The following is a 12,795-nucleotide window of genomic DNA, read 5'->3' as shown; positions in this document are numbered from 1 at the left end:
TATGAACAGTATTTAGATAAAGGTATGGAAGTTTTTATTGCATTTATGGATTTAGAAAAGGCATATGATAGAGTGGATACAGGAGCAATGTGGCAGATGTTGCAAGTAGTATATGGAATAGATGGTAAGTTATTAAATGCTGTAAAGAGTTTTTATGAGAATAGTGAGGCTCAGGTTAGGGTGTGTATAAGAGAGGGAGACTACTTCCCGGTAAAAGTAGGTCTTAGACAGGGATGTGTAATGTCACCATGGTTGTTTAATATATTTATAGATGGGGTTGTAAAAGAAGTAAATGCTAGGGTGTTCGGGAGAGGGGTGGGATTAAATTATGGTGAATCAAATACAAAATGGGAATTGACACAGTTACTTTTTGCTGATGATACTGTGCTTATGGGAGATTCTAAAGAAAAATTGCAAAGGTTAGTGGACGAGTTTGGGAGTGTGTGTAAAGGTAGAAAGTTGAAAGTGAACATAGAAAAGAGTAAGGTTATGAGGGTATCAAATGATTTAGATAAAGAAAAATTGGATATCAAATTGGGGAGGAGGAGTATGGAAGAAGTGAATGTTTTCAGATACAGTGGACCCCCGGTTAACGATATTTTTTCACTCCAGAAGTATGTTCAGGTGCCAGTACTGACCGAATTTGTTCCCATAAGAAATATTGTGAAGTAGATTAGTCCATTTCAGACTGCCAAACATACATGTACAAACGCACTTACATAAATACACTTACATAATTGGTCACATTCGGAGGTAATCGTTATGCGGGGGTCCACTGTACTTGGGAGTTGACGTGTAGGCGGATGGATTTATGAAGGATGAGGGTAATCATATAAATGATGAGGGAAAAAAGGTGAGTGGTGCGTTGAGGTATATGTGGAGTCAAAAAATGTTATCTATGGAGGCAAAGAAGGGAATGTATGAAAGTTTAGTAATACCAACACTCTTATATGGGTGTGAAGTTTGGGTTGTGAATGCAGCAGTGAGGATTCTGTTGGAGGCACTGGAGATGTCATGTGTAAGGGCAATGTGCGGTGTAAATATTATGCAGAAAATTCGGAGTGTGGAAATTAGGAGAAAGTGTGGAGTTAATAAAAGTATTAGTCAGAGGGCTGAAGAGGGGTTGTTGAGGTGATTTGGCCATTTAGAAAGAATGGATCAAAGTAGAATGACATGGAGAGCATTTAAATCTGTAGGAGAAGGAAGGCGGGGTAGGGGTCGTCCTCGAAAAGGTTGGAAGGGGTAAGGGAGGTTTTGTGGGCGAGGGGCTTGGACTTCCAGCAGGCGTGCATGAGCGTGTTCGATAGGAGTGAATGGAGACGAATGGTATTTAGGACCTGACGATCTGTTGGGGTGTGAGCAGGTTAATATTTAGTGAAGGGATTCAGAGAAACCGGTTATTTTTATATAGCCGGACTTGAGTCCTGGAATTGGGACGTACAATGCCTGCACTCTAAAGGAGGGGTTTCGGGATATTAGCAGTTTGGAGGGATATGTTGTGTATCTTTATACGTATATGCTTCTAAACTGTTGTGTTCTGAGCACCTCTGCAAAAGCAGTGATTATGTGTGAGTGAGGTGAAAGCGTTGAATGATGATGAAAGTAATTTCTTTTTGGGGATTTTCTTTCTTTTTTGGGTCACCCTGCCTCGGTGGGAGACGGCCGACTTGTTGAAAAAAAAAAAAGATATATAATAATAATGTACTACATATAATAATTATAATAGACAGCTTCAAACGGCCGTCACTAGATGGCAATGTTTACCACAACAAAGAGGGAGCGGTTGTGGCCACCTCCACCTGTTACATAATGACATACTTTATTCATTCTAGAGTATATATCATGTTTCTATGTTATTTATATTGTTTGTTATGTCATATTAGATGAACTGTGATAGATAAATCAGCTGTATAGATGATATTAGCTAAATTATTCATGAAGTATTTTGCCCGGTCTCCAGACAAACTCTCATCCACCGCCGACACCGCCCACACCACTACATGAATGACATATTTTATAAATTTTAGAGTATATATCAGGTTTCTATGTTATTTATATTGTTTATTATGTCATATTAGATGAAGTGAGATAGATAAATAAGCCGTAGAGTTGATATTAGCAAAATTATTGAAGTACAGAATTCTACTGGAACAGATTAATTGCATTTCAGCTAATTTAAATGAGGAAAATCGACTCTGCAAACGAGCAAATCCAGTTGCAAGCAATGTCATGGAACAGATTAAACTCGCAAGTAGAGGTTCCACTGTCTATGCATTTTATCGCTCTGCGATGCTTAAATTTTATAGAATGTTATGTGTGGATGAGTTGGCCTGGTATGGTAGCCCGGCTGACTACCATATATACCACACTTGATTTCTTACAATAAATACTACTTGTCTCACCATGGATTAAGACTACAAATATTTTAAGGTAAGTAATGAGTGCACTATATGTGTATTGTACTTTTTTATTGTTTTTAATACCTAGTTCTATTGCTAACTTAATATATATTAGTGTAAATTTGTTATCTAGTATTTATATGCATTTATAAGTCTAAAAATGGGGTGTTCCACTTGATGGCGATTTCCGCTTTACGGCGGTAGCCTGGAACCTAACCTGCCATATAAGTGGGGCCCTACTGTAGTATGAGAGTGCTTTATTACAACACAACACTGATGACCTATACTTGTACATAAATTTTCATGAGACTTCAATGTTAGCTACATAGTAATAAACAATTATCATAATATCCACTGACCGACTGGAGCACCAAAAGCAGCAGCAACACCAGCGGCTGCACCGGCAGATACAAAATCTCGCTTTTCATGGTCCTCCCTAAAGTATTCAAAAACTCCAAAGTCATGTTTGAAAGAAGTCGTTTTCCCCTGAGATACACCGGCTGCTATTACAGCTCCAGAATGAATCATGGGACCCTCCTGTAAATTGTAGGCCAATATTAATTTTGTCCTTTTCATAAAAAATATTTTGTTTGTTAATGTTTATCGTTATTGAAATGTATGAGAGAGATGGAGGTAACCTAGAAAAATTTAATGAAGTAAACATACTGTTGTAATGTGAGCAAGGTAACATTTATGAAGGGATTCAATAAAACCAGTTAACCATACTTGAGTCCTAGAGGCAGTAAGCGCAGAGCCTGCATACTTCCGGCATGACAGCCATTGAATGAACAATAATGAACAATAATGAGGGCACCCACAGCAGAAGATTGTTTAGTTTTGTCTTGGTTTACTGATATACAGTGGACCCCTCAGTATTCATAGGGTTTAATTATATATCAAGAGTTCTCTGTGAATATGAAATCCACAAATATTATCACAATAAGGCAGACAAGACAAGCTTACCTCAACAACAGCATACAGCACAACCTCCTTGGTATTGGCTACACTGTTTATATTTCATAAAACAGAAATAAACCTATGCACTAATAAAATTTTACATTATATGAAATGAAACTACCTTAAAATGTACAGCATACAAATTTACTCATACAAAACCAATAAATGTCCAAGATTATTTATAAAGCATTCATGAGAACATGCTGAAAATCAAGTTCTGCTATTACCAAAGTCAATAATATAGTGAGCTCTTTTATGAAGTTAATCTGTACAATGCAATTGAAAAAAAAAAACATTCAATATTGAACAGCACATGGAAAGGCCTTTATAATACATTCTATTAAATTTTCGATGAACTTATTCAGTTGCATTTACAAAACCTCACAAAGAATAGTTTCATGTAGGAGCTGACTGCATTACAAGATTTCCTACTCAGACTGGTACTGAGGGCTGCACTTATACAGTGGGTTCCAGGCTACTACCATAGGTTAGCAATAGAACTAGGCCTAAAATGAAAAAATAGAAAAGTAAACTGCATAAACAGCACACTCATTACTTACCTTAAAACACATTGTGATTAGTTTGATCTTCAATGCACATAAGTAAAAGTTATTCCATGTTATTCCAGGTTATCACATTTTTTTATAGCTTTAGTGTTTGCTGGTGTAACACTTTCAATTCATTCAACACTTTCTCCTTAGAGTTCACAACTGAACTAAAGATTTCTTTTAATCACAACTACTATTAGATGCCATCGTAACACAAAAATAGTATGTGTAATACAGCCCCTCCTCACTTAATGACAGAGTTCTGTTCCTAAAACCATGTTGGTAAATTAATTTGTCGCTAAGTGAGGAGCATACTATAATGGTAGTGGGTTTGTGTCAACCATCTCTGATATTGTTTTAATGTCACCTCCGCACCATTTGTAACATTTCTGGTATATTTTTAAGTGTTTATACAGCAGTGCACTGTATATTGTAATAAACAGAATAAAGGAAATCAGTTCAAATATGCATTATTTTGGTATGCATACTGGTCAGAGAGCCCGTCTTAAGTCCAAGTCATCAGTAAACAAGTACGTCATTATATACGTTTTATATACAGCCTCTCCTCACTTACTGACAGTGGTCCATTCCTAAGACCACATTGGTAAACGAATTCGTCGTTAATCGAGGAATCACCCCTTATTATTAACGGTAATACAACATGAAACAGGTCAATGACTTTCTCCTGAGATATCCCAGGAAATGCGTGCATAGCTGATTACTGGGAAAAATTTTTTTTCAAGAAAACTGCACTTTTTTTAGCCTTTGCATAGGATAAGAGCGATCCTCTATAGGTACCCTTCAGGCATGTAACAATTTCTGTAATGGTCGAGGTCACTTTTTTTTTTATCCCTCACCGCCCTCCACCCTTCAACACAGCCTCTCCTCACTTACCAACGTACTCATTTACCAACAACTTGGAGTTACGATGGGCTCTCTGATGAGTAGTTATTGAACACTGTACGAGAACTTGGGTCATGAATGGGCAGCGCAGTATCAAGCATCTCAATCTCCTTCCTACTGCCACTCGGTACACTAGCTTTCACAGTCTCCAAGACTACATATTTGTACAAATTTCCTGAAAACAACATTAAATTGGAAGTACAAAAAAGTTCATTGTAAAGGGGTTAGTGATATGTCTCAGCATCAAACAATCTCCAAGACTACGTATTTCGTCTATAAATGTGTACTACTTTATTGTGCATCCCATAGCAGAAGATAGATTTAGAAGTGCAGCAACACTTGGAAGAGGAAAAAGAAGAGGAAAATGGAAGAAGTATAAAAGAAGTTCACAGTAAAGAGATTAGATGGTGTGTTCGTAAGTGTGTTTACATTCTCGGCGAATCGTGCCAGCTTCAGAAACGATTAAACTCGGTGAACAAGGTATGTCGATGGTAATAGTAGTAGTAGTAATAATAATAATAATAATAATAATAATAATAATAATAATAATAATAATAATAATAATAATAATAAATAATAATCGCTCAGAGTGCTACGAAACCTACATGAAATACGTACATATGATACTGAAGTGCTCCTGAGCAATTATTTAATATTATAATAAATTATTATAAATTATTATTATCATCATTGACATACCTTGCTCACTGAGTTTAATCTTTTCTTAAGATGCCATGAGACAGAGAGCATAGAATATGACAAAAAAAAAAAAAAAAAAAAAAAAAAAAAAAAAAAAAAAAAAAAAAAAAGGAAAATCGCACTATTTCTGGGTTTTTTCGTATGACAAGAGTGATCTAGGAGTGTCTGCCTGATGTACCCACTGTTTTCTTTTGTTATAGACCAGAGGTGTAGACGAGAAAAATGTATCTATCTTATGATCTTATCCCAGAGCAGCAGCCTCCGTCTACTCCATTCACATATGGCATATATTATTCACTGCAGCATCTTTATTACAGTTCTCGGGTATTTATCGTGTTTCTTATATCAATTTGGAATAAATTCAATTCAATTCAAGTTTATTCTCTATAAGGGTTACAATGTGAGGTTTACAGGTTTTGGGTATTGTGTGGTTTACATGTTATAAAATACTAATTACAGAGGGGGCCACTAGGACGCCTAGCATGGCTAGGCATTTCGAGCAGACTTAGATTAATTCTTAACATTAAATCCTTACAGATTATGGTATTAAGGCTAAGTGACTACATCATAATTTGTGAGTTTAGCAATGTGAATGCTTTTGTTTTGGCACAATACAAAGTGTCTATATTGGAGTATTATAGGCAAGCTTATGACTAGTTAGGATTTATTATTTTAAGATTAAGATTAGTATTTCTGGGTTTATAGTCAGTGGGTGAGTGAGTGTAATTGTGAACCACCAGGTGGTTATCATGTAGTTAGTTGTCGGGGTGGATCAGGGAGATAAGATGTTTTCTAACTGTAGTTTTGAAAGTGATGAACGTGTCTGCAGTTCTAGAGTTTTCAGGTAGGGTGTTCCAGATTTTAGGTCCTTTGAAATACATTGAATTTTTGTAAAGGTTTAGTCGAACACAGGGAATGTCATAGAGATGTTTGTGTCTGGTGTTATGCCTGTGGATCCTGTCACAACTATCAAGAAAGCGTTTTAGGTCAAGGCTAATATTGGAATTTAAGGTCCTGTAGATATAGATTGCACAGTAGTAAGTGTGGATGTTCTGAACAGGGAGTAAGTTTAGATCTATGAAGAGTGGGGGTGTGTGTTGCCAGGGATGGGATTTAGTGATTATTCTTACTGCGGCTTTTTGTTGGGTTATTATTGGCTTTAGGTGTGTTACTGCAGTTGAACCCCAAGCACAGATAGCATAGGTGAGGTATGGATATACAAGTGAATGGTATAGTGTGAGAAGGGCAGTTTGCGGCACGTAGTATCGTATCTTGGAGAGGAACCCCACCATTTTGGATACTTTTTTTGTTATGTGTTGGATATGGGTGCTGAAATTTAGGTTGTTGTCGAGGTATAGGCCAAAGAATTTTCCCTCATTATGTCTGGCAATTAGAGTGTTGTCGATCTTAATGTTAAGTTGCACAACACCTGCTCTGCCACCAAACATAATATAGTAGATTTTGCCAGTGTTAAGTGTAAGTTTATTGGCTGTCATCCAAGTCGATATTTTGAGCAACTCCTCATTAACAATGGTGTTGAGGGTGGCAAGATTAGGGTGGGAGATGACACAAGTTGTGTCGTCAGGTGTTGGGATATGTTTGGAAGATCATTGATGTAAATGAGGAAGAGCAGGGGTCCAAGGACACTTCCCTGCGGAACTCCAGTATCAAGTGGCCGTATTGATGAGGCTGTGTCTTTAATGGTGACATACTGATACCTATTAGGAAGGTAGGATTTAAAATATGCAAGCACATGGCCTCTTATACCATAGTGGTCAAGTTTGTGGAGTAGGATGCCGTGGTCTACTGTGTCCAACGCTTTTCTTAGGTCAACAAAAATTCCTAGTGGATATTCCTTATTTTCCAATGCTGTGTAAAGCAGGTCTAGCATTTTTATAATTGCATCATTAGTGCTTTTATTTTTCCTGAATCCAAATTGGCAAGGGTTGAGTACGTTTTGTGATGTTATAAATGAATATAGTCTCCTGTGCACGAGTTTCTCGAAGATTTTGGATAGCAATGGTAAGTTTGATATTGGCCTATAGTTGTTTACGTCTGTAGGGTCACCACCTTTATGTATTGGTGTAACCCTTGCTGTCTTGAGTAGTGTCGGGAAAGCGCTAGTTTCTAGTGACTTGTTTTTTAAAAAGTAATGTAATAGCATGCGAAAGGACATGGGCTGCTCACTTGTACAATAATGGTGGGACGTGAGACAGAATCCCCGAGTTATTTTTAAGTGACTATGATCGCGGTGACTTCCGTGGGCTCAGTTGGTACAAGATAGAAGGAATTTGGGAAATTCCCATCTAGGTAGTCCCCGGCACGGGCATTGGTAAGTGGGATTTTACTGGCGAGATTAGATCCTATGTTTGAGAAGTTGTTTATCGTGTTAGCTGTATCAGTGGGATGCAGTGGTGTTTCATGAGGTTTAGTTAGAACAATATTCTTGATTTTTTTCAGTTTGTGGGTCCCCAGAATCTGGGAAAGTGCTTTCCAGGTCTTTTTTATATCTCCTCTTGTGTCAGTGAATCTGCTGGAGTAGTACAGTTGTTTGGCTTTCTTTATTAATTTGGTGAGTACTGTTGAATATTGTGTATTAAGCCCTGTCTATATTGCTTTTCATATTGGTGTTTCTTATCAATGGATTTCAGAATGCTGCTGGTTAGCCATGGGCAACCAAGCTGTTTATTCGTGATCTGTTTCGTTTTTATAGGACAATGTTTGTTGTATAGTCTAAGTATTTTGTTAAGAAAAATGTCTGTCCAATCGTCAATACCATTGGCATTGGAGAATTCTTTAGGCCAGTCAACAGTCTCTAGGTCTGCTGTGAAATTCCTTATTGAGGCCTCGTCATGGAGTCTAAATGAAACTTTGTTGTATTCGAGTGATGGCTTACTAATGTTTGTTAAGAGGAAGATTGGGTAGTGGTCAGTAGTGCTGTCTGTGATTATCCCTGATTTAAGGGGGGCTAGTATATTGGTCCATATGTGGTCTATTATGGTTGCACTTGTCTCAGTCAGCCTGGTTGGTTTAGTTATTGTTGGTATGAGAAGTGCGTTGTTCATATTGTTGATGAAATCAGTTACAGTCTGATCATCTGGTAGGCCAAGGTTGATATTGAAGTCTCCAGCTAAGAGAAGGTGGTGCTTGTTCATTTGTCTGTTTGTTATTAGTGACTTTAGATTCTCAATGAAGTTTGGGATGTTTGTGTGGGGTATCCGGTATATGGCACCGATTGTTATAGGCGTCTTGAGGTTTATTACAGTAAAATTAGCAAAAATGTATTCCCCATATTCATCACTGAAGCAATTAGTGCTAATACAAGATAGTTGGTTAGAGTAATAGATTGCAGTACCACCTCCAACTTGGTATGGTCTGCAGTTGTGGATTGCTGTGTATCCTGGTAGTGAGTAGATATCAATTGTGTCCTGCTTAAGCCAGGTCTCGGTAAGAATAATGCAGGAGAAGGGTGTCTTCAGTGACTCAAGGAGTGCCAGGAGGTCATCATAGTGTTTGCTTAAGGACCTGATGTTGTAGTTAAGAACTGATAGACTTTGAGCAGTGTTCAGGATAGTGATGGCTTGTGATGCTGTGTAATAAAGGCAGTTACTTTCCAATAAGTTTTGATTGTGTATTAAATTATGGAGGTTTAGATCAGGGTCAACGTGATCATTCATCTTTTAGGTTTAAATAGTGGTTGTTTATATCCTGTATTACGTGGTGAGTTCTAATACTGATTTCTGTAGTGGTGGGAGGTTTGGATAAGTATATGCTAAAGCACTTTGGTCATATAGAGTATAGTCACTAATAAACATAATGAGATTGATATTGTCTATGTGTTGTGCTAGAATGAGCTAAAGTACAACTAGGTATAAACTAATACTATAAAAAAAAACAAATTACAAGTGGCACCAGACTCACTCTTGTAATTGCACTAAGGTCTAATATAATGAATTTAGTGTTGTCTATGTATTGAGCTAGAATGAGCTAAAGTACAACTAGGTATAAACATAATATAAAAATACAAATTAAAATGGTATTTGCAATTGCACTAGGGTCTGATATAGGTTGTTAACAAGATCAAGAGTATAACTAGATTTAAATTGACCAAAAGAATAATAAGTAAAAAATAACAATGGCAATGACTTGGTTATAATATGATAGTAAGATGGCAGACAGGTACACAGGTACAAAGGATAATATAAAGGTTGGAGCTGAATATACAAACTTGAAAATTTGGTAACAAAATGTTATGAAAAGTATAAAATAATGATTAATGTACAAAAGTAAAATTGACTGGTAGCAAATATGGTGTTCAATAAAATTTTAATAAGTAAGTAATAAATGTGATAGATAACCTTTGTTACTAATATTAGCATAATTACACAATGTATTAGCGCCACGGCTAACATCCGACACCCATGATGACTAACAATATAATGAATGCTCCTGCTGGCCTCTCCACCTCTCATTTAGCTCCTCCCACTCAGGTAAAAAAAAAAAAAAAAAAAAAAAAAATTCTGAAAATTCACAAAAAGTTCAGATGTGTATTACTCATTGCGTCATAAAAATAATTTTTGTAAAATGACTATACACAATACACAAATAACAAAAAGGCACAATACTGTGACTGGAACGATACACAAATAACCCGCACATAAAAGAGAGAAGCTTACGACGACGTTTCGGTCCGACTTGGACCATTGACAAAGTCAATAATTCTTTGTAGAAAGAATTATAGTAATTTTACAAAGGTGATAATTATACCAAAACATTGCCAGATTCATAAGCTATTTTTCTGCAAGCTTAATTAACTTGTATGTGTATTTTACTTATTTACTGCTTTCTGTAATGCAGTAGGGCCTCACATATACGGCAGGTTAGGTTCCAGGCTACTGCCGGAAAGCAGAATGCCATTTTTTCCCACTTATAAATGCATATAAATGCCAGATAACAAGTTTACACAAACATATATTAAGTTAGCAATAGAACTAGACATTAAAAAAAATGTAAGTAAAATACACACACAGTACACTCATTATTTACCTAAAAATATTCGAAGTCTTAATGTAGGACAAAAGGCGAGTAGTATTTACTGTAAGAAGTTAGGTGTGGTAGCCCTCCTGGCCACCCCCACCCAAGCATAATATACTATGACGATGCTTAAACCCTTGACTGTCGCAACCCCCAATCCTGAAGTATCTCCTGGTGCCGCAAAATTTAAAAAAAAAAAAAAAAATTTTTTCAATGCAGACATTCCTGGCTCTAAAATAACATTTTCTTTGTTCATCAGTCATGTCTCCAGGCCCCTCTGATATTACTCTTGCTTTCTATTTTGAATTTTTATTCAAACAAAAAATAGACGATTTACTGTTATGCAGACTACTGCAATACAGTAATAATTGTACAAATAATGTCAACCCATTCATGACTGCATATCAGAATGGCTACTTGGACATTTATTGGACAATGACATCATTTGTTTACTTTTGAACATCAGCAAAAATCAAACATTTCCCCTACTTTGAGCTCCATTTCCAGGTTCTTTTTATAGTAAAACCAATCAAAATCACCTCCATTTCTTTAATATGTTTTCCATTCTATCAAATGAGACCAAGAAAACGAGAATGCAACCATAAATACTATACGAAAATAGACCACAAAATCAGCATTTTAATTAAAAAAAAACGGTCGGAGTTTTTTTTTCTCATTATGCACTGCATTTCCAGGATTTTTTTATATGGTGCACACTGACCACACAGACCCATTCTTTCACATGTGGGCCTAGCAGCTTTCTCCTGCTTGATTTGAAGCCGCTAGAATTTATGAGTAGTATATATACGTCAAACACAGTGGCTCGTAAGACGTATATATACGACCAAAACAGTCAAAGGGTTAAAGCTTCATAGTGATAAAATGCATATACAGTACACTCATTACTTACCTTAAAATATTTGTAGTTTTAATGTAGGGTGAAAGGTGAAAAGTATTTATTTGTAGAAAGTTGTGTGGTTGGTAGGGTAGTGTAAGGAAGCCTGCCTGGCCACCCCACCCACTATGTAAACAAACAGATGATGTGTCTGGTTATGCTTCATAAACATTCATACAAACACCTTACACTGTGTACAAGTTGTCTCCACAGTGGTACAGTAGAATAAATAAAGACAAACACTTACATTTTCATGTAATTTTTAGAAGGAATGATGCTCTGACAAATTATTAATATTATTACAAATTGTTATTATTACAAATTATAATTATAATAAAAAGAAGCACTAAACCCACAAGGGTTATGAACTGCTATATATAGAGTGAAGGCATATGAAAGGAATACATGTATTTATCTACAGTTATCCCCCAGCGTTTGACTAGAGAAAACGTAATTATTCCTACACTCCTACAAAGCTGCTTTGTAAACAAATCTCATATTTGTGTCAATTTTTATTCTGTGGGTGTATGTATAATGTTTATATGCTATGTAACGTGTTTCTTATATAATTTGGATGAAAATATCATAGATGGATTAATGAAAATTTCTATATTAACATTAAGTAAGACATTTAATGTGCCCAAGAGAGATTATTATTACGTAGTATTACTATGGCTTCATGAGTAGAGAGACTTAGTGATTTTAATGTGTACCTGCATGCCAGCACAGTGTGAAAGTATATTTAGGTACAGGTACACATAAGCATAATTATCAAAGTACATATAAAACATGCAACAACTTTAAAGCTTTAAAACACATGAAATTTTGGAAAGTTTCCAGACATAATAGATGTGCTCACGGAGAATGTAAACAAACCAGGTGGGGAGAGCTGTATTTGGAAGACAGCTTTCCGTATAGCAAATTTTGGTCATAATTTGAAATCGCCATATTAGCGAAATGCCATAAGGCGAAACGCCGTAAAGTGGGGCCCTGCTTTACATAAGAGTTATGCAAACTAAAATAAAGTTATCAAGTTGGAGGTTATTTTTATTTTATTTTTTCTTTCTAATATACATATTCAATTCACCATTTGGCATTGTTACAAAGTGGACAGAGCTAGCTATAGCAGAGAGAGACACAAGCAGTGTCTCAGTAACTCATGATTGCCCATATAAAATACTGTATAATTATACTATTACAGTTGACCCCTGGTTTTCGTAATTAATCCGTTCCAGGGAGAGTGACTAAACCCGAATCTGACGATTTCTGAATTAATTTTCCCCGTAAGAAATAATGTAAATCCAATTAATCTGTTCCAGACATCCAAAAGTATTAAAAATAAATAATTTTTTTACATTAA

At 36.1% G+C, this 12,795-nt stretch overlaps 1 protein-coding gene across 1 annotated transcript in view; it reads right to left on the bottom strand.

Moving 5' to 3' along the window:
* Positions 1-12,795, bottom strand: part of LOC128688713 (H(+)/Cl(-) exchange transporter 7) — a 147,234-nt gene that overhangs the window by 54,139 nt on the left and 80,300 nt on the right. Inside the window, exon 7 of the mRNA XM_070084596.1 lies at positions 2,759-2,936. Coding sequence (XP_069940697.1) covers positions 2,759-2,936 — 178 coding nt within the window. The remainder of the gene's footprint in view (positions 1-2,758; positions 2,937-12,795) is intronic.

Source organism: Cherax quadricarinatus, chromosome 13, assembly GCF_038502225.1.
Source record: "Cherax quadricarinatus isolate ZL_2023a chromosome 13, ASM3850222v1, whole genome shotgun sequence".
In the NCBI taxonomy this organism is placed as follows: domain Eukaryota; kingdom Metazoa; phylum Arthropoda; class Malacostraca; order Decapoda; family Parastacidae; genus Cherax; species Cherax quadricarinatus.
Note: the sequence above shows the minus strand (reverse complement) of the source record. Positions and strands in the feature narration are given on the sequence as shown.